This window comes from Chiloscyllium punctatum, chromosome 5, assembly GCF_047496795.1.
Source record: "Chiloscyllium punctatum isolate Juve2018m chromosome 5, sChiPun1.3, whole genome shotgun sequence".
Lineage (NCBI taxonomy): Eukaryota > Metazoa > Chordata > Chondrichthyes > Orectolobiformes > Hemiscylliidae > Chiloscyllium > Chiloscyllium punctatum.
The window spans coordinates 128,072,934-128,095,758 of record NC_092743.1 but is presented as its reverse complement, the minus strand read 5'-3'; the positions used below and the strand labels follow the sequence as shown (position 1 = coordinate 128,095,758).

The 22,825-nt window shown below is 42.7% G+C and overlaps 1 protein-coding gene across 1 annotated transcript; it reads right to left on the bottom strand.

Annotated features, from left to right (window-relative positions):
• Nucleotides 1–18,433: 18,433 nt before the first annotated feature.
• zbtb14 (zinc finger and BTB domain containing 14) lies at nucleotides 18,434–22,208 on the bottom strand. Its single transcript, XM_072571314.1, has 2 exons — nucleotides 22,035–22,208; nucleotides 18,434–20,107 (listed from the first exon to the last, which is right to left on the bottom strand). The coding sequence occupies exon 2, from the start codon at nucleotides 20,099–20,101 to the stop codon at nucleotides 18,776–18,778; it is 1,326 nt and encodes a 441-aa protein (XP_072427415.1). The 5' UTR covers nucleotides 20,102–20,107; nucleotides 22,035–22,208; the 3' UTR covers nucleotides 18,434–18,775.
• Between the last annotated feature and the right edge of the window lie 617 nt (nucleotides 22,209–22,825).

Sequence of the window (22,825 nt, the reverse complement as noted above, 5' to 3'; positions counted from 1 at the left end):
TTCCCTGTACCTACCAGCCTTCCCTTTCACCCTGAATGAAATATACTTTCACTGGACTCTTGTTATCTCATTTCTGAAGGCTTCCCATTTTCCAACCATCGCTTTACCTGCGAACATCTGCCTCCAATCAGCTTTCGAAAGTTCTTGCTTAATACCGTCAAAATTGGCTGTTCTCTAATTTAGAATTTCAACTTTTAGATCTTGTCTGTCCTATTTCATCACTATTTTAAAACAAATAGAATTATGGTTGCTGGCCCCAAAATGCTCCCACACTGACATCTCAGTCACCTGCCCTGCCTTATTTCCCAAGAGTAGGTCAAGTTTTGCACCTACTCTAGTAGGTACATCCACATACTGAATCAGAAAATTGTCGTGTACGCACTTAAGAAATTCCTCTCCATCTAAACCTTTAACACTATGGCAGTACCAGTCAATGTTTGGAAAGTTAAAATTCCCTACCATAACTACCCTATTATTCTTACAGATAGCTGAGATCTCCTTACAAGTTTGTTTCTCAATTTCCCTCTGACTATTAGGGGGTCTATAATACCAATAAGATGATCATCCCTTTCTTATTTCTCAGTTCCACCCAAATAACTTCCCTGGATGTATTTCCGGGAATATCTTCCCTCAGCATGGCTGCAATGCTATCCCTTATCAAAAATGCCACTCCCCCTCCTCTCTTGCCTCCCTTTCTATCCTTCCTGTAGCATTTGTATCCTGGAACATTAAGCTGCCAGTCCTGCCCATCCCTGAGCCATGTTTCTGTAATTGCTATGATATCCCAGTCCCATGTTCCTAACCATACCTTGAGTTCATCTGCCTTCCCTGTTAGGCCCCTTGCACTGAAATAAATGCAGTTTAATTTATTAGTCCTACCTTGTCCCTGCCTGTCCTGACTGTTTGACTCATTTCTGTTCTCAGCTGTACCACCCTCAGATTGATCTCTTTCCTCACTATCTCCCTGGGTCCCACCCCACTTACTAGTTTAAATCCTCCCAAGCAGCACTAGCAAATCTCCCTGCCAGTATATTAGACCCCTTCCAATTTAGGTGTAATCCGTCCTTCTTGTACAGGTCACTTCTACCTCAAAAGAGATTCCAATGATCCAAAAATGTGAATCCTTCTCCCATACACCAGCTCCTTAGCGATGCATTCATCTGCTCTATCCTCCTATTCCTGCCCTCACTAGCTCATAGCACTAGGATTAATCCAGATAATACTACCCTTGAGGACCTCTTTTTTAAAATTTCTGCCTAACTCTCTGTAATCTCCCTTCAGAATCTCAACCTTTTCCCTTCCTATATCATTGGTTCCAATGTGGACAATGACCTCTTGCTGGCTCCTCTCCCCTGTGAGAACATTCACACCCTCCCTGAGACATCCTTGATCCTGGCACCAGGGAAACAACACGCCATTCTGTTTTTTCTCTGCTGGCCACAGAAACGTCTGTCTGTTCCTCGGACTACAGAATCCCCTAACATAATTGATCTCTTGGAAGCTGTTGTAGCCCTCGTTGCATTAGAGCCAGTCTCAAGACCAGAAACTTGGCTGTTCGTGCTACATTCCCCTGAGAATCCATCACCCCATACATTTTCCAAAACAGCATACTTGCTTGAAATGGATTTATCCACAAAAGACTCCTGCCCTAGGTGCCTACCTCTCTTAACCTTCCTGGAGTTAACCCATCTATGTGACTGCATCTGAGACTTTCCCCCCCTTCCTATAACTGCCATCCATCACATACTGTTGCTGTTGCAAATTCCTCACCGCTTCTAACTGTCTCTCCAACCGATCCACTCGATCTGATAAGATTCGCATCGAACAGCATTTATGGCAGATATAATCTGCAGTAACCCTTAAACTCTCTTTAAACTCCCACATCTGACAAGAAGTACATATCACTGCAAAGGCCATTTTTGCTCCTTCACAATCTACAGACCCAGAAAATAACACCATCTTATTCCTCTACAAAACACTGCCCCAGGTTAAATTAATAGTTATGGCTTATATTTTAAGTTTAATCAAGAGACTTATCTCCAAAAGCATATAATCAAGAAAGAACCCACTGTACTCACTACTGCAGCCTTTCTATTGGACAGACTTAAAATAATGATTAACTTATCTGATTCTGTGTTGTGAACTTCACCCAAACAGGTTCCTCGAATATTAGTTGTGAAATTCACTGTTTGTTAATTTTCCCAGACACACTCCAATGTCCAGCGATACATGAATTCAAAAACAGCAAAGGCAATAAATTGTGCAGGTTCTCTCTCTCTCTCTCTCTCTCTCTCTCCTGCACTGTCCTCACCATGTGCTTCCTTTGTCTGTTCTTCTCCCTTTTAAAACTACTGTTGTTTTGACTTTTTTTTCCCAAAGTTCAAAAACAATGCAACAGCATACAAAACAGTAATTGCTGCTCCTGGAATTTGAGGAAATCACCTCCAGCACCTAAAATACCTCAAAAAAAAGGAGCAGCTGTTACAACCCGAATTTTTTCCCATCCTCCATCTTGGATTACCCAGAATGAACTTGTGTATTTGTATTTAGTGAATCACTAGAAGGGTTACTTCTCTTGGCAATTTGGAAGTCTGCAGTTTTTCTCCGTTTACTCTTTTTTTTAACTTTCCTGCCAAAATAAGCAACTTTACATTTTCCTCACTTTATACTCAATCTGCCAACTCACTCGATCTATTTATTTGTGTGCAACCTCTTTATATTCTCTGCACAACTCATGCTCATACCTATCTTTGTGTTATCTGACAATTAAACCATACTACTGTCCCTTCACTCCTCTTATTGAATCATTGGCTTAAGTTGTAAAAAACTGAGGCCCCAACACAAACCCTGTGAGACTCCATTCATTACATCCTGCCAATCAGAAAAAGACAGATTTATTTATACTCTGTTATTTGCTGGCCAGCCAATCTTCTATCTATGCTAAAATGTTATTGTTAAACCATGAGTTAATATTTTTGCACAGTAAACTTTTATATGGCACTTTGTCAAAATGCCTTCTGGAAATCCAAGTCCATCATTTTTCCAGTCCCTCTTTATCCACAGTGAATGTTACTCCTTCAAAGAACTCCAGTCAATTGATTAAATTTGATTTCACATTTGCAAAAGCTACGCTGACTCTTCCTGGTCACCTTGAGGAAGTGCACAGCCATAACCTCCTTAATAATTAATTTGAAACCTTCCCCACAACAGACATCAAGCTAACCCAGCCTATAGCTTCCTATTTTCTGATTTAATCTCTTATTAAATATAAGAGTTATCTTTGCTACTTTCTGGGATGGAATCTTTCCAGAACCTAGGGAATTTTAGAAAATTAATACCAATGCAACTATTAACTTGTTAGCTACCTCTTTTAAGATATTTTGATGAAATCCATCAGAAGCTGAGGGTGCATTTTTGGTGATGCAAACCAGAGCAGGATTTATACATTTAATGGTAAGGTCCTAGGGACTGCTGCTGAACAAAGAGACCTTAGAGTTCAGGTTCACAGTTCCTTGAAAGTGGATTCGCAGGTAGATAAGATAGTGAAGCAGGTGTTTGGTATGCTTTCCTTTATTGGTCAGAGCATGGAATGTAGGAGTTGGGAGGTCATGCTGTGGCTGTACAGGACATTGGTGAGGCCACTATTGGAATATTGAGTGCAATTCTGGTCTCCTTTCTTTCAGAAGAATGTTGTGAAACTTGAAATGGTTCAGAAAAGATTTACAAGGATGTTGCCAGGATTGGAGGATTTGAGCTATGGGGAAAGGCTGAATAGGCTGAGACTGTTTTCCCTGGAGCATCAGAGGCTGAGGGGTGACAGTATAGAGGTTTATAAAATCATGAGGGGTAAGGATAGGATAAATAGACAAGGTATTTTTGCTGGGGTGGGGGAGTCCAGAACTAGAGGGCATAGGTTTAAGGTGAGAGTGATATAAAAGAGAGCTAAGGAGCAACTTTTTCACGCAAAGGGTGGTGCATGTATGGAATGAGCTGCCAGGGGAAGTGTTGGAAGCTGGCACAATTACAATAGTCAAAAGGCATCTAGATGGGTATATGAATAGGTAGGGTTTAGAGGGATAATGGCCAAAAGCTTGCAAATGGGGCTAGATTAATTTAGGATATCTGATCAGTGTGGATGAGTTGGACTGAAGGGTTTATTTCTATGCTGTACATCTCTATGATTCTATGACTCAATGACTTGTCAGCCCTTAGCTCCATTGATTTGCTTTGTACCATTTCTCAAGTGATTTCAGTAAGTTACTCTTCTCCCATCACTTATTAATATGCAACTATTACTGCATTTTTAAGTATCCTCTACAGTGAATGAAGAAGCAACATATTTGCTTAATATACTCACCATTTACCTACTATCTGCTATTAAGTATTCAGTGCATATGCACCAAAGCTTGATGCAGTAGCTGAGGACAAGGAGAAATTTTACTCTAGCCTTGGCCAATCTCTCTCACAGCTCCCTGTTATGGACAAACTAATTGTCCTCATTGACTTCAATGCCAGAGTCAGCAAAAGTGCAGATCTTTGGAGTGATGGAATTGGGAAAGAGGGACTTGGGAAGCAAAACTCCAATGGCACCCTTCTCCTGACTAAATGCTGCAAACACAACCTCCTCATCACCACCAGTCTGTTGCACCAAAGGGACAAACACAAGGCAATGTGGCAGCGCCTGTACTCAAAAGACGGGCACCTCCTTGACTACGTCATCATCGGAACATGGGATCGGAGAGACATTAAAATCACATGTGCCATGACAAGAGACGATGACTGCTGAATGGGCTATTGCGTGATCCAAGCCAGGATCAACATACATATAGCCCTGCCTCAGTGGAGACAACAGCAGCAGTGCCCAAGAAGTTCAACACTGAGGCACTTAAGACTCAAGGAAAATAGCGTCATACAACCCACTCCTCTTGATTAACCTAGCAACCCACGGCAACACCATGTCGCAGGATCCCAAAAGTCTCTGGTCCGACTTTAAGACCACCATAATTAATATCTGCAAAAAACCAGGTTGGTCACTTAACCAGGAAACACCAACTGGGTTTGATGAGAATGATCAGGAGATACAGGAACCATGAACCTGGAAGCGCATGGCATTTCTGAGTGTAAACCAACAACTGTACTTGGAAGAGAAAAGGCAAGCTTACTGGTGACTGATGTCAGAGGTCTAATTACAAACCTGCAACATAAAGAACAGGTGGTGAGTGGAGAAAACACTGGAGTCCCAACGAATGGCCAACAGCCATGATGTGCAGGGTTTCTTCTGTGCTGTCAAGATCACATATGGACCAAGCCCCCACACCACTGCTAGCCGAGGATGGAGTGACTCTTATCAAAGATAAAGAAGCTATCGAAAAGTGCTGTGGGAAACACTTCAGAGACCTCCTGAACCAGGGCTCTGTCATTGGTCCAAGCATCCTTGAACACATCCCACAGCACACTACACACCATGAGCACAGCACACCCCAGCCTTGCATGAAGTAGAGAAGGCCATCCACCAGCTTCAGAACAACAATGCTGCTGGAGCAGAAGGTATCCTGCTGAGGCATTGACATGCAGAGGCAAAGAGCACCTCCTGAAGCTACATGCTCTCATCTGTCTTATCTGGAAGGAGACCATCCCAGGAGAACTCTGCGATGCCATAGTTGTGAGAAAATTCCAAAACAGGGAACAAGTCAGACTACAGGGGCATCTCCCTGCTGTCTACCATTGGAAAAGTCATTGCCAAGGTCCTCCTCTATCGTCTCCTGCTTGTGGCTGAGGAACTCCTCGAGAATCACAGTGTGGCTTTTGGCCACAAAGGGCACAGTGGACATGATTTTCACTGTGTGACTGCTGCAGGAGAAATGCAGAGAAAAGAACCTAACCCTGTACATAGCCTTCTTCGATCTTACAAAGGCCTTTGACACTGTCAATCAGAAAGCATTATGGAACATCCTTCTCCACTTTGGTTGCACCATGGAGTTTGTCACCATCGTTTGTCTGCTCCATGACAACGTGAAAGTTGTGGTAATGACAAATCGCTCCATGACTGACCCATTCCCTATTCAGACCAATGTCAAGCAGGGCTGCATCATTGCGCCATCACTGTTCTTCATCTGCCTTGCTTGAATACCTCACCATCAACAAAATCTCTGTTGGATTGGAGCTAACGTACACAACCTGTGGTAAATTATTCAACCTCCGCTGCTTTCAAGCCAAAACCAAAGTACCCCAATTGTATCATCGAGCTGCAGTACATGATGTGCCTTCGGCTGCCTGAGGAAAATGGTGTTCGAGGTCAACGATATCAGATTCAACACCAAGATCATGGTTTACAGAGTTGGATTGGTTCCCACCTTCCTATATGTGCCTCTGAGACATGGACTGTCTACAGAAGGCACCTCAAGGCACTACAGAAATACCACAAACACTGGGAAGAAAGACACACCAATACCAGCATCCTCAACCAGGCTGACATCCTTAGCATTGAGGCACTGGCCACCGTTCATCGACCATGATGGGCTAGGAACATTGTCCACATGACCGACAAGAGACTTCCCAAGCAGGTGCTCTACTCCCAGTTTCAAAATGGACAAGTGAAGCGCTTCAGGGATACCCTCAAAGCTTCATTGACAAAGTGTGGCATTCCTACCAACACCTGGGGAGCGCTGACCCAAGACTGTCCAAAGTGAAGAAAGAGCATTTGGGATGGCGTCAGGCACCTTCAGACTTATTTAAGGAAAAAGCAGTAGCAAGGCGAAAACAGCAAAAGGCTGTCACACCAATGATCAACCCACTCTTTCCCACAATCACCATCTGCCCCAAGTGTAACAGAGCCTCTGGTAGCCGCATCTGTCTGTACAGTCACCACCAGTCTCACTTTGAGAGAGTAACGGGGTCATCCTTGTCCCTGAGAGACTGCTGATAATGAAGTTGATGACTATTAACTCTCCATTCTCACTCTCCAGTGGACCAAGTTCTCTTTACTTACTCTTTTTCTTTTCCAATAACTGTAGAAACCCTTGCAATCTATTTGCACATTTCTAGCTTGCTTCCTTGCATGCCTTAACTTTTGTTTCCTTTCCTCTTACAGTCATACAGTCGTGTAGTCATACAGCATGGAAACAGACCCTTCAGTCCAATTCATCCGCACCAACCAGACATCCCAATCTAACCTAGTCTCATTTGCCAGCATTTGGCCCATATCCCTCTGAACACTTCCTATTCATACGCCCATCAGATGTCTTTGAAATATTGTAATTGTACCCAATTCCACCACTTCCTCTGGCTGCTCAGTCCATACATGCACCGTCCTCTGTTTGAAATTGTTACCCCTCGGATTACTTTCTCACCTTAAAGCTATACGCTCTACTTTTGAACTCCCCAAACCTAGAAAAGAGACCCTGGTATTTCACCCTATTGATGCTCCTCATGATTTTATAAACCTCTATAAGGTCACCCTTCAGTCTCCAACACTCCAGGGAATAAAAAGTCCCAGCCTATTCAGCCTCACCCTACAGCTCAATCCTCCAACCCTGACAGCATTCTTGTAAATCTTTCTGTGCCTTCATATAGAAGGACAACCAGAACCACACACAATATTCCAAAAGTGGCATCACCAATGTCCTGTACAGCTGCAAAATGACATCCCAACTCCTATACTCAATATTATGACCAATGAGGGTAAGCGTGCCTAATGCCTTCTTCATCATTCTGTCTACACGCAATTTCTCTTTCAAGGAACTATGAACCTGCACCCTTAGGTCTCTTTGTCTGGCAACATTCCCCAGGGTCTTATCATTAACTGTATAAAACCAAAAGAGAAAATGCTGGAAAATCTCAGCAGGTCTGGGCTTTGACAAAGGGTCAGTTAGACTCGAAACATCAGCTCTTTTCTCTCCTTACAGATGCAGACCTGCTGAGATTTTCCAGCATTTTCTCTTTTGGTTTCAGATTCCAGCATCCGCAGTAATTTGCTTTTATTAACTTTATAAATCCTGCCCTGGTTTGCCTTACTAAAATGCAACACTTCACCTTTATCTAAATTAAACTCCATCTGGCACTCCATAGCCCATTGACCTATCTGATCAAGATCACATGGTACTCTGAGATAATCTTCTTCACTGTCAACTCCACCAGTTATTTTGGTGTCATCTGCAAACTTATTAACCATTCCTCCTATATTCACATCCAAATTATTTAAATAAATGACAAAAAGCAGTGGACCCATCACCAATCCTTGTGGCACACCACTGGTCCCAGGCCTCCAGTCTGAAAAGCAAACCTCCACCACCACCCTCTGTGTCCTACCTTCAAGCTAATTTTGTATTCAAATGGCTAACTTTTCCTGGATTCCATGTGATCTAACCTTGATGACCAGTCAACTATGTGGAACCTTTTTGGACACCTTGCTGAAGTCCATATAGACAATGTCTACTGCTCTGCCTTCATCAATCTTATTTGACACCTCTTCAAAAAACTCAGTCAAGTTAGGGAGACATGCTTTCACACACACAAAGCAATGTTGACTGTCCCTAATCAGTGCTTGCCTTTCCAAATACATGTAATCCTATCCCTCAGAATCCCCTCCAACAATTTACCCACCATTGACATCAGGCTCACTGGTCTATATTCCCTGGCATTTCCTTATAGCCTTTCTTAAATAGTGGCACCACGTTAGTCACCATCCAGTCTTCTGGCACCTCACTCATAACTTCCTACAAAGGCGTAGGGTACACCTGATCAGGTCCTGGAGATTTTTTAAGACGTCCAGCATCTCCTCCTCTATTTTGGAATAACAACTCTATTGGGAAATTTAACAGAATAATAGATTATTTATCTAATAAATACCAACTGTTCCAATATAGTAACATCCCATAAACATATCCTTGGCAAAGGTGAATTCAGTAAAATAGATTACCTCACTTCCAATTCTCCAGTCCAAGAGGAAAGAATGTTAAGAGAAAATTTTTTGAGAAAGAGAACATAAGTATTATGCAGGAACTGGGAGAGAGGTATAGCAGCTTCCAAACCCCAATAGCTGCTGCAAGTTAAACTAACATCCTGGTTCTGTTGGAGCTTGACCCTACCACTTCATATTGCTTGTATTGTTCTATCTTAAAACAAAACCCAAGGCCTCACTAGCTGTTTACATTTTTGACTGGGAACAGATGACTCAGCGCCTCTATCTCAACCTCTCTTCATAAAAAAACGACAAAATACACCTCTGGGCCAGGTGCTGGCAGGTGGGACTAGATTGGGTTGGGATATCTCGTTGGCATGGACAGGTTGGACCGAAGGGTCTGTTTCCATGCTGTACAGCTCTATGGGTCTATGACTCTTTAAGCTATACTATTGTCACACTGCATATGAGCAAAGTTTATCATTTTGGGATGACCGTGTTGTCTTAGGTTAGCTGTGGTAGCTATAGCTGACCTTGTTCCATACCTAGTTGGGGATGAGAGACCAACATTTACTGCAGTAGCAGATTCACTGTTGTGGCAGCATCTGCGGTATTGGCAGTGCTCTGTCCTCTGACTCAGAAGGTCGTGGGTTTTTAAACTTCAGTTTCGCATCTTGAGCCCACATGTCAGACTGATGTTCTCAGGGACTCAAAAAGACAGTGCTGCTGCTCTGCCTGAGTTGTGCCATTTTCTCTTACGCTTTTAATTTTTCAAAAGCTTCAATTTTAAATATTGTTCCTCTGAAGAAATTTCGAAGAATTTCCCAAGTTTACAAAAAAATTGATTAAACCGATTTCTACGTGTCAATGAGAGCTCATGGTGTGCTGAATGAAGAGAGTGTAAATGTGCCAGTTAGCAAGTGGATGAAGAACAGCTCAAGTTTTGCGCTTCATCTAAAATTCTTATGCTTCTCTAGGTCATTTAAAATAAAAGAGTATGAATCTGACTGACAGTAGCCTACCTAACCCGAATCTTCAGGTTCCTTATCAAAAATATGGAAAAAATCCACACGCATTCCTTCTTGAAATAGTTGACCAGATAGCAAACAAGGGTTGAAATTTGATAGAGGTTTTATAGAGTCTGCCCAGCTCATTAAATTCTGCATTGATCAGGAATTAAGCTTAGAGATGTCTGAACCTTGATCACTTTGAAACTTATCTTGAGGCAGGGAATAGAGGGATATGGACCATGTGCAGGTGGACGGGATTAGTTTAGAATGACATTATGTTCGGAATCACCATAGTGGTTTCAAGGGCCTGTTCCTGTGCTGTCCTGTTCTATGTTCCATGTTATATACTGCAATGGTTACATGCATTTTTAAAAACAACAGCATTACTGAGGAATGCCAGTACAATTTGGTACATAACTCCAGCAGATGCAACATTTGAAAGTGTTCCAATCAGAATCGAGATAGTGCAATGTCAGGAGAAAAAGTGAAATCTCAAAATGAACAATAAATATCATTATTTTAAGTTGAGTACTTTCCCTTCAAATGGAATGAAAAATGGGTAGCTGATCACTATAATTACATAGTAGAACATAATTTGTACATCTGATTACTAAGCTATGTTAAACATGAGTGTATTCTAACTCAGTGATATATTCAAGGGATTAAAATGATCTAAGAATGCACAACAGCAATTTAATGTTCATTCCATTCTAACATTTTAAGATTGCATGAGAAAAGTATATTTTTTTTATGATGCCATTGTCACATAATGTGAAATTTAAGCCTAAAGAATACCATTCAATTTCAGCTTTAGTTCAGCTGACAGCACTCTTGCTTTTGAGACACAGAGTTCCAGGTTCAACTACAACTGAAAGACTTGAGCCCAAAAATCAAGATTGACATCTCAGTGTGCTTGGTACTGTCTTTTGGTTGAAACACTAAGTGCAATAATGCGAAGGCACTCTTTTAAGTGGATGCAAGAAGATCTCGTAGCACAAATTTCAGAAGAAAATGGGAATTATTCTTCAATTGACACCACAGATTGTTTGATCATCATTACATTGATGTTTCTTTCAACTAGGTGTGATTTAAACATTGCAATAGTTGACTGCTTTGAGTTACTTGAGTCAAGATTGTGGTGCTGGAAAAGCACAGCAGGTCAGGCAGCATCCAGGGATCAGGGGAATCAATGTTTTGGGCATAAGCCCTTTATTAGGAATGAAGAGGGGCTTTCTGATGAAGAGCTTATGCCCGAAATGTCAATTCTCCTGCTTCTTGGATGCTGCCTGCCCTGCTGTGCTTTTCCAGCACCACACTCTCGAATCTGATACTCCAGTCCTCATCTTCTTCTGCTTTGAGTTATCGACTAATTGTGAAAAGAACCACATAGAGTCATAGAAATGTACAGCATGGAAACAGACCCTTCGGTCCAACCTGGCCGACCAGATATCCCAACCCAATTTGGGTAATCCAAGATGGAGGACGGGAAAAATTTCTGGCTGTAAGAGCTGCTCCTTTTTTTGAGGTATTTTTGGTGTTGGAGGTGATTTCCTTGAATTCCAGGAGCAGCAATTACTGTTTTATATGCTGTTGGATTGTTTTGGAACTTTGGAAAAAAAAGTCAAAACAACAGCAGTTTAAAAGGGGGATGAACAGACAAAGGAAACACATGGTGAGGACAGTGCAGGAGAGAGAGAGAAAACCTGCACAGATACTGCCTTTGCTGTTTGAATTCGTGTATTGCCGGACATCGGAGTGCATCTGCGACAATTAACGAACAGTAAAATACACAAGTAATCTTGGAGGAACTGTTGGGCGAAGTTCACAGCACAGAATCAGATAAGTTAACTGTTGTAGAGGACCCAGCAACGATCCTTGTGGCATTCCACTGGTCACAGGCCTCCAGTCTGAAAAACAACCCTCCACCACCAGCCATATTGACTATCCTTAATCAGTCCTTGCCTTTCCAAATACATGTACATCCTGTCCCTCAGAATTCCCTCCAGCAACTTGCCCACCACCGAGGTCAGGCTCACCGGTCTATAGTTCCTGGCTTGTCTTTACCGCCCTTCTTAAACAGTGGCAACACGTTTGCCAACCTCCAGTCTTCCGGCACTTGACCTGAGACTATCGATGATACAAATATCTTAGCAAGAGGCCCAGCAATCACTTCTCTAGCTTTCCACAGAGTTCTCGGGTGCACCTGATCAGGTCCTGGGGATTTATCCACCTTTACCTGTTTCAAGACATCCAGCACTTCTCCTCTGCAATCTGGACATTTTGCAAGATGTCACCATCTATTTCACTATAGTCTATATCTTCCATATCCTTTTCCACAGTAAATACTGATGCAAAATATTTAGTATCTCCCCCATTTTCTGTGGCTCCACACAAAGACCGCCTTGCTGATCTTTGAGGGGCCCTGTTCTCTCCCTAGTTACCCTTTTGTCCTTAATGTATTTGTAAAAACCCTTTGGATTCTCCATAATTCTATTTGCCAACGTTATCTCAAGTCCCCTTTTTGCCGTCCTGATTTCCCTCTTAAGTATACTTCTACTTCCTTTATATTCATCTAAGGATCTATCCTGTCTATACCTGACATATGCTTCCTTCTTTTTCTTAACCAAACCCTCAATTTCTTTAGTCATCCAGCATTCCCTATACCTACCAGCCTTCCCTTTCACCCTGACAGGAATATACTTTCTCTGGATTCTTGTTATCTCATTTCTGAAGGCTTCCCATTTTCCAGCCATCCCTTTACCTGCGAACATCTGCCTCCAATCAGCTTTCGAAAGTTCTTGCTTAATACCGTCAAAATTGGCCTTTCTCCAATTTAAACTTCAACTTTTAGATCTGGTCTATCCTTTTCAATCACTATTTTAAAACAAATAGAATTATGGTCGCTGACCACAAAGTGCTCCCCCACTGACACCTCAGTCACCTGCCCTGCCTTATATCCCAAGAGTAGGTCAATATTTGCACCTTCTCCAGTAGATACATCCACATACTGAATCAGAAAATTGTCGTGTACGCACTTAAGAAATTCCTCTCCATCTAAATCTTTAAGACTATGGCAGTCCCAGTCGATGTTTGGAAAGTTAAAATTCCCTACATTAACTACCCTATTATTCTTACAGATAGCTAAGATCTCCTTACATGTTTGTTTCTCAATTTCCCTCTGACTATTAGGGGGTCTATAATACAATCCCAATAAGGCGAATATCCCTTTCTTATTTCTCAGTTCCACCCAAATAACTTCCCTGGATGTATTTCCGGGCATATCCTCCCTCAGCACAGCTGTAATGCTATCCCTTATCAAAAATGCCACTCCCTCTCCTCTCTTGCCTCCCTTTCTATCCTTCCTGTAGCATTTGTATCCTGGAACATTAAGCTGCTAGTCCTGCCCATCCCTGAGCCATGTTTCTGTAATTGCTATGATATCCCAGTCCCATGTTCCTAACCATGCCCTGAGTTCATATTCCTTCCCTATTAGGCCCCTTGCATTGAAATAAATGCAGTTTAATTTATTAGTCCTGCCCTGACTGATGGACTCACTTCTGTTCTCAGCTGTACCCGTCTCAGATCGATCTCTTTCCTCACTATCTCCCTGGGTCCCACCCACCACCACCACACCCCCACCCCACCTTACTAGTTTAAATCCTCCCAATCAGTTCGAGCAAATCTCCCTGCCAGTATATTAGTCCCCTTCCAGTTCAGGTGTAATCCGTCCTTCTTGTACAGGTCACTCTACCCCAAAAAGAATTCCAATGATCCAAAAATGTGAATCCTTCCCCCATACACCAGCTCCTCAGCCATGCATTCATCTGCTCTCTCCTCCTATTCCTGCCCTCACTAGCTCGTAGCAAACCTCTTTCTTAATCTCCCCAAAGCTGACTGAGGTAGGGGTTCAGGATTGATTTACTTTTTGTCTTAAGGTAAAGCCACCATAGTCTTACCAGACCACATGGCTGCTCTCCATTTGTGATGGATGAACATGAGAGTCACTATGTCTCAGGTGAGGGAAGAGGTTCGGAAAGAGAATCCTTCATGATAACCTCAGCCAGTATTGGAAATGAACCAGTGCTGTTGGCATCACCCAGTATTACAAACCACCCAACTCGCCAACTGAGTTAACTGACTCATTTTTTGGGGCACCAGCAGTGCTCTCAACCAACTCTGTTCATCTGCCCTGACCCCTCAATAATGTTCCATTACATGCACCTGTTATCTCTGTCAACTATGACATGATGCCATTACTTTCCATGATTTTCACTTCTAGATGGGCTATCAATACTTTCCCCAAGTAAACCTATGAAAAGCAGCACCAATCCATTTCTCTGGACCTGAGTTAGCTCGGACTAAAGCAGCCCTTCCATAAAGCAGCATTTTCAAGAGTATTATGCTTTCTCTCATTAGATTTTAAGATAAAATTGATTGGGATTTACGACATAAACATTATATCTGACACTAAGTTGAAGGGTACAAGTAAATCACATGTAGGCTGCTTGGGAAAAAAAATACATTCAAACAGTTAAAGTGATGCATATATGTAGTGTAGAGAGTGTTCTGTAATTTGTCAATTTCCAAAACAATAGCACAACACTAATTTATTCATGTGAATCCTGTAATAAATTTCCTCTCCCAAAAAGAACAGAACAGGGACTGTTTCTAGTTAATTTTAGTCCAAAGGATATTAATGGTGGTGAAGTGATGGTAATACCATTGAATGTCAAAGGGAGATGGCTAGATTCTCCCTTGTTGGAGATCGTCTTTGTCTGGTACATGTCGTGGGAGTGCTTTTTTTCCATTTGTCACCCAAGCTTTAATGTTGTTCAGGTGGGTGCTGTATATGGACATGGATTGTCTCAGTATATGACATATGGTGAATGATACAGAATACCATACAGTTGTTAGTGAACTGTTCCTTGCTGACCTTATGATCAATGGATTATTGATAAAGCAGTTGAAGATGATTGGGCCTTGATGAATTCCTATGTTGATGTCCTGCAACCGTGATGATTGACCTCAAACACCCTTAACTGTTTTCCTTCATGTTATGTATGATTCCAACCAGTTGAGACTTTTCCCTGGTTCCCATTGACCTCAGTTTTGTTGGGACTCCTTGATGCTACATTTGATCAAATTTTCACTTATTAGTGGATGGAAAACGCTGCTGTTCTGTGCACCCAAATTTCTTATTTTCTTCCCTGTGTCCTTCATAATCTTCATAGCCTCTCTGTTTAGTGAATCTTCTCTCACAATGTTATGCAACTAGTTCCACAACTTTGTTCCACTAAGTATGAGATATATTTCAAGTTGAATTGGTGGCTTTTACATGCACTTGCTGGTCTCATTCCTCTAGGTGGTAGACTTTGAAGCTGTAAGTTCCATCATGACAGAGTAGCTTGTCTGTAGTTCACACATGCACCCATAATTTCTGGACAACTACCTTCACTAAACTTGGACTTTAGTGCCATGTATCTGGAACGTGGAGACCAAGTAAGAACAGATCAGTGGTCAGTGCATTAATTTTCGATTTCCAGGTGCCTCTTTGAAAAGCTAAGGCACGCCTGTCGATATGATCGCAGAATATCTTTGGGATGGAAGTCAGGGATTCTTTTGTGTCTGTGTGCACGTGGGGTAGAGGCTGGCTGGGTGGCACCCATTGGGAACATTAAGAAGTCTCAAACTGTTCAGTGTCAAAAAGCTCATAACCTGTCAAGAAGTGTTCAACTGTCACAAAATGTTAACAAGGGCTGACTTGTCAATGTTTCAAACATCAAGTATGCCAAAGTGTTAAGATTTGTCAATTCTTATCTTATGATTTAATGGCTTTCTCCAGTGTCGGCTGAAATAGTGAACTTTCAGTAATAACGTTTTCTTTTAATGTACAAGGATACTTGTGTGATATGGCAGATGAATGAGAGGTGGGTAGAAATATATGAGGTTCTTTGAGTTGGGCAGTGGGCATGGGGAGCAGGTCAGAGTGAATGATGGTTGGAAGAACGTGTTACATTTCTGTCTTTTGGGGTACCTCTTTGAATCTGGTCCTGGGTCACCATTGATGAAGGTAAGGAACTCTGGCATTTTGTTTAAAAAGTGCAAATTCCTTGGGGCTAAACTGTTGTTAAAGCACAGACCAAATAGAAAAAATGGAGCTTCAAGTTCAAGATACTACAGCTTAGTGTTCACAGCAAACAATTATAAGATTTATTTCCCAAACTATCCCTTTCATAACAGGAATGCATATCAAGTTAGCATTTTGAAGGGAAACTCCAACTACTTAATGATTAAAGTTGTTTGCTTATTTAGAGGATTCAGAATTTAGCAGTCAATTGAGAAGCTTGTTTTCATAAAGGATTTTCAAATTGTTTATTTTTTATGTTTTTTTCCTCAGTAGTGAAAACAGTAGTCAGCATGCCTCCTGAGATCTTCCTTTGCTAGATACTAGGTAAACTGTCATAGAGATAGAGGTACAATGGGCATTGTGCAGCAGGTAGAGTTGGACTAGTGACGATAAGAGAGCCATAAGCTGCTGCAGGTGCGAAGTTTGGACAGATGCACAGAAAAAACACAGGAATTATGAGAATGGATACATAATATTGGGTGGCACATCTTTGAGGAGACATGACAATGGGTAGAGGGACATATAGTGCGGGGAGTTTGTGAGGGTAAGTGGGAAGGTGTGGTATGTGTTCATGTTTTAGCCTTTAATTTTAAACTCTGACTACAGTGATCAAGCTCTAAGGCAGATTTTCTGCCCAGCCTGCCTTAAGAACTTAGGTCAACTGGCCTGATTCTCAATTCAGTCCGAACCACTAGACTGAAAGACACAAGAAAGAATTTTTAGTTTGGGGGCCAGACAGTGTTTTAAAATTGTCAAATTAATAGAGCCATGATTTTCCTCAGTTCTGTTTATGCATCTCATAAATGAAAATTGGGGAGTGTTTCGGAGGTACTTCTTGTAAATAGAACACACTGCAATCAATGTATGTCACTGGTAGAGGGATTACATGTTTTAGGCTCGTGGTAGGTTGCTGATCAAGCTGCTTTATTCTTTATTCTGGATGATGCTAGCTTGAGTGTCGTTCAAAATGTACTCATCCATACAAGTACAGAGCATTCCCAATACATTCTCAACTTGAAGGTGCAGGATTTAAGAGTCATTCACCTCAGAAAATACAACTGCTGACCTGATCTTGCACCTATAGTTTTTCTGTAGCTGGTGAGCTGGTAATTATTATTACAGACTCAGCTAGGATGTGAGGGTGAGTATTATGACAATGGTAATAAATTCATCAAATGTGAAATACATGTTTGGGAAAAAAAGTGACACATTTTTCTAAAATGTTTACATTTTAATTTGCAAAAGACATTTGTTTCAGACAATAGTAAATTTTCTGAGAATGGCAAGGTAATTTTAATCTAACACTGATCTAACTGCTTATAAAACAGAAAACAAAATATGTTCAAAAAACTCAACTCAACTTTATGTTTATTGAGTTGGTTGCAAAATATTCATGTCAAAACAGTGACAACTAATTTCAGAGTAAGCATATTGCAAACAAAACTTGTCTGCATGCTTAACAAATGAACAGAAATTCGTGACATAGACTAGGGTGAAAACATTTTGATAAATGTGACCTGTATCATTAGCTGGTCTAAACTAAAACCAGCATGTTATACAGTTCATTCAAAAATCTGCATATGTATGAAAATTTTAATCATATCTTCTAAACTCTGAGTTGAGCAAGACAACTAAATCTGAAGTCTAAATTAACAATAAATTTTACAATTATTCAGTTAATTAAAAATATTTACAGACAGGCATCAATCTAAAAAGTCACCATAGGAATTTTCAAATTGCTGCATTAAAGAGAGTTTGCTCAAGTGCAGGGAAAAGTATTAAGAGCAGCATAATTCCAATGTTAAATTGCTAGGGCACAAAATTTTATTCCAAAGCCTTTTTAAAAGATCTGGTAAGCAGTTTTTTTAAAGTCAGAAAATTTGCTGTTTTCAACTTTGATTGTTATTTTCCAAAGCACAATCAATATTCAATTTAACAAAGGAGATACTACATACAAATTTCTTATTACATCATATATTCTGTTAAAAACACTAAGCATCATTTTATACTTATTTTACTTTGCCATTATAGAATAACGCAGAGCAAAGGAGTCAGCACAAATACCACGAAGTATACAACTTGTACCATTAGCTGGTATAAAATAAGACCAAAATGTGATATATAGACTATGTAAAAATTGTCTTTGCTTCCCTTAAAGAAACTTATTTAAAAGAAATAGTGGTACAAAAAACAGACACTAATAATAGCTCTTTTCTGTTAAGAATGTTAAAAATCAGGCATAAAATTGTTCCAACTAAATTTGCAATGCTTCTGTGGGCAGATGTCCATTCAAAATAATGGGTTTAACAAATACTTTGATCTTATTCTTAAAGTGTTTTGACCCTAGTGGTTCATTTGTTACAACCAAATAAAGTCAAAACAAATGTGGTCGCAGGCCAGAACATTAAAAGTAACTTTATTAAAAAAAATTAAAACTGCAACACAACACTTAAAGTATGCAACAAATACATTATTGCACTATACAGGGATTGAAGCATTTATAACATTTGAAATGTTTTGAATTTTCCTGTTCCCCCAAATGGCCACCCTAATAACTCCTTATACAGTGCAACAATTAAGCCTATATATTAGATTATGTACATAGAAAAAAAATTCAATTAATTGTGAAAAGGAACAATTTAAAGAGGGCCACATTTATTAATGTAGTCATCTATACTTCATGGGAACCCTTTACAGAACAAAATGGTAAGGGGAAAGTAGTTTTACATTAATTTAGCCTCAGCTACAAGCTATACTTTCTAGGTTTTGCTCTGTTTCAGCAGCCATTGCTGCAGCTTGCAATTGCTCCGTTTCACTTGTAATCACACTCGTAGGCACTTGCTTGCGTTCACTGTGCATATTGTTTTCATGCCTCTTTAGATCTGAAGCTTTGGCAAAAGCTTTGGTACAGGAACCACAAACAAATGGCTTTTCACCTCTGTGCCTCCGCTCATGATCCTTCAGGTGAGACTTGTGTTTGAAGGCTTTGTCACACATGTGGCACGCAAAAGGTCTTTCATTACTGTGGACACGTTCATGTTTCTTTAGGTCAGGTGCTCGAATGAAAGATTTCCCACAAACGTCACACCCATAAGGCTTGAAACCTGTGTGAATTTTGAGATGTTCTTTCAAGTGAGCTTGCGTGGTGAAGGCCTTCGAGCAGATGTCACACACAAATGGTCGATCGGCAGAATGCAACTTCTCATGCTTTCGCAAACGGGCTTCATCTGTGAACGTCTTGCCACAGGTCTGACAACTGAACTGTTCCCTGTCCCCATATAACAAATATTCAAATTTCACATCAGTGTTTGCTGTCCAGCCTGGTGGCTGTTCTTCCTTGACTCCACTCATGCTGTCATTGAATGTGAGAGTTGGAGGAGGTTGGGGAGCCACATCCTTTGGCTCATTCGTCTCAATGGTTTCCACTTCTGAAGCAAAGCAACTGACTTTACGAACTTCTTCACTTCCAAGTTCTTTTAAAATGGCTTCCTGAACCCGCAGGCCATTTGCTTGAGTCTTCCCGTCATCCTGATTGGGTACAGTTTCATCTATTGCCTCTTCAGACTGGGCTTCAATTTGATCTCCGATTTCTTCTATCTCCTCGTCAGTACTATTCACTGAGGGTCGATGGATTTTAGCACTTATGCTATAAGGATAACGGCTTTTGCGGCGAGGAGTGTTCTGTTGAGGAGACACGTCACGCTTCTGAGTACATAGCTTATCTAAAAACTTTATTCCAAGTATTTGTCCAGAAGACATCATCAGGTTTACATCTTCTCTCTTCACAGCAATTTTAGAAGTGTACATATAATTCAGTACTTCTTCAAATATATCTGAACGCAAAAAATCAATCTCAATCACTGAAGAGCTATCAACCTCTAGTTTTTTAAACAGTTTCTTGAAATAAGTGCTACAAGCTGCCAAAACACATCTGTGCGCTCGGAACTTAACATCTTCCACCACAATGGCTATGTCACAGAACTCTCCCTCTAATCGTTGTTCGTTCAAGGTCTTCAGGAATGCATTTTTATGTTCATCATCAACATATTTCACTACTTCACCCATTGTGCACTGTAAGCAACAGGCAAAAAAAGGATTAATAAAAAATGCAATTTAACATTCCACGTCCAGCCAATTGAAAAGATGCATCTGCCCAGCCCACTCCAACACCGGCTCCTCTACATCATGAAAACCAAACTGGACAGCATTGATTGCTAGTCTTATGGATAAAGAAACATCTGAAATTGTATGCTTTAATACTTAAGGTTGTTTGCTATTACATTCCAAATTAAATCTGCTTTGTTTTAAGTTTAATGAATTCTATAATTCTGCAATGTGACTTTTTTCTCTCCACACCTATGTCTGCCCTAATTTCGTCTGCAGTGTGCCTTTCTCCTGCTGCAACCTCCTTTCATTTTTATTCATAGCCGACTATGAATAAGAATGTATTAAGTTTCAAAGCAATATTGATGAAGCCCATAATTTCCCAACAAATGGTGAACCTTCAGGCTGAACACTTACTCACTTAAAGCTGTTTTTGTGTACAGTGGAATGAGTGGAGATGCAGCTTGGTGTTTTTGGCCCTATGTAAAGTCAACTGTTCTCAATGTCTGTGTACGTGTGCACTCTGCAGACCAGATGCTGTGTTTGCATGTGTGTGAGCGTTCGCACTTTGCGGGGCGGATTATGATAAAGAGTCACCAGACGGAGTGTTAACTCTGCTTTCTCCCTTTAGATGAAGCTAGACAAGCTGTGGTTGGCCAGCAATTTGTTTTTTTAGATATGCAGCAACAGCACCTTTCCGTTTGACTGCAGAACGGATAGCAGTCTGTGCTTGCGTGCACTCTGCACACACACTGCACGGCAGAATGCTGTGTGCACACACTTCACAGGGCAGATTGCTGTGCAAGCATGTGCATTTTGCAGAGCAGATTGCTGTGTACACATTTGTGTGCACCCTACAGTGCTGATTGCTGTGCTCGCATGCACCCTACAGTGTTGATTGCTGTGCGTGCTGGGTGCATTCAGCAGGGCGAATTTGCGTGTGTGTGTATTCTGCAGATTGGATTGCCACGCGTGTGCATGCATCATGCAGGGTGGAATCATGTGTGTGCACAGGGTGGATTGTTGCTGTGTGTGTGTGCGCATTCTGCACTGCGGATTGATGCCTCTTTGCATTCTGCACAGTTCAGATTGAAGTCTGTGTGCATTCTGCAGGGTGGATTGGTGGCGTCTGTGTGCACTGAGCAGCTTGGGGTGTGTGTGCATTCTGCAGGGCGAATGGCTGTGTTTGAACGTGTGCATTCTGCAAGGCGGATTGCTTTATCTGTGTGTGTGTGCGCGCATTCTGCAGGTTGGATTGCTCTGCGTGTGTGTGTGTGTGTGTGAGTGTGAGAGAGAGGGAGAGGAGGGTGGTGCACTGTGCAGACGATGTGCACAGGCCCGTCACCGTCAGCAGTTCCCGGGCGCGGGGCGGCGCTTCCCGCCTGTGGCCGGGGTTCGCGCGCTGTCTCTCGCGCTCCTCTCTGTCTCTCTCTCTCTGTGTGTCTCGAGCTCGCTCCCTCCCGCTCGCTCCGATCCCAATCTCACATTCAATTACGTCCCATGAGAATCAACAAAGCGGCGCCACTCCCCGTCCCGCCAACGGGAAGGTCACGGTGGGTCCCTGTTCACACCGGCGTAGTTCAGAGGGCGATTTTTAAAACAAAAAATTGATGCAAACCCCCACCAATTTTAAAAATTAAATTATTTATTTTCTACAGGTTTGTTCACGGGAGGGGGGGGGGTTAACACTCGATGCAAATCATCCCCCCTCACAGGCCCAACCCACTGCGGGAGGCCGGGGCCGCGCCCGCCCGCCCTCTCTCTCTGTCCTCCCCGGCTCGCTCTCGGGGTTGAGGCCTCCCGGAGGCTGCAGCCTGTCGGTGACGGGGAGGGGAGCCCGCACACCCACCCGCGCGGTCACACACTCACACAGCCCGCCCGCCTCCCCCTTTACCTGGCTCCCCGCACGGGGATGGGGGCGGCTCCCGCCCGGCCCGGGGCCAACACACGTTCACCGACACCGAGCGAGCGAGCGAGGGGGAGCGAGCTTTCTCGCCGCCGACTGGGCTTTTTTTTTGCAAGGCGGCCGCTCCGCCCGAGCGCGCTCTCCGGCGGGACGCAGTGACGCGCGGCGCAGGCACAGGCACGCACGGGGGCGAGCCAGGCGGGAGCACGCACGGGGGCGGGCCCCGGGGAGTGAAACCGACGCCAAGCGGTGCCTGGGGAAACTAGGAGGCGCGCTCCCCGTCCACACCCCCCTCCCCCCCCCATCACCTCCGACACTCCAACCCTACTCCCCCAAACCTCTCTTCCTCCACTCCCCTTCCTCACACCCCATCTGGCTCACCCCCACCCCCTTTCTTACCCATCCCCTCACCTGCGCTCTCCACCTCACCCCTTCTCTCCCCCTCACACCCATCCCCCCACCCCTCCTCATCCCCTCTCCTCCAAACCCCTCCTCATCCCCTCTCCTCCAAACCCCTCCTCATCCCCTCTCTTACCCCCCACCACTTCTCATCCCCTCTCTCCCCATCCCCACTCTCCTCATGCCTCAATCCCGCTCTCTCCCCATCCCCTCCCTCCCCCTCATTCCTCCATCCCCTCTCTCTCCCCCAAGCCTCCCATTCCCTCTCTTACCCCACCAGCCCAACCCGCTCTCCCCATCCCTGCTCTCCACTACCCCTCATCCCCTCTCTCCCCCATCCTCTCTCTGCCTCCCCCATCTCCTCTTATCCCCTCTCCTCT

Excerpts from the sequence above, each read along its gene's own strand:
- zbtb14 (XM_072571314.1), bottom strand. The coding sequence starts at position 20,101 with ATGGGTGAAGTAGTGAAATATGTTGATGATGAACATAAAAATGCATTC.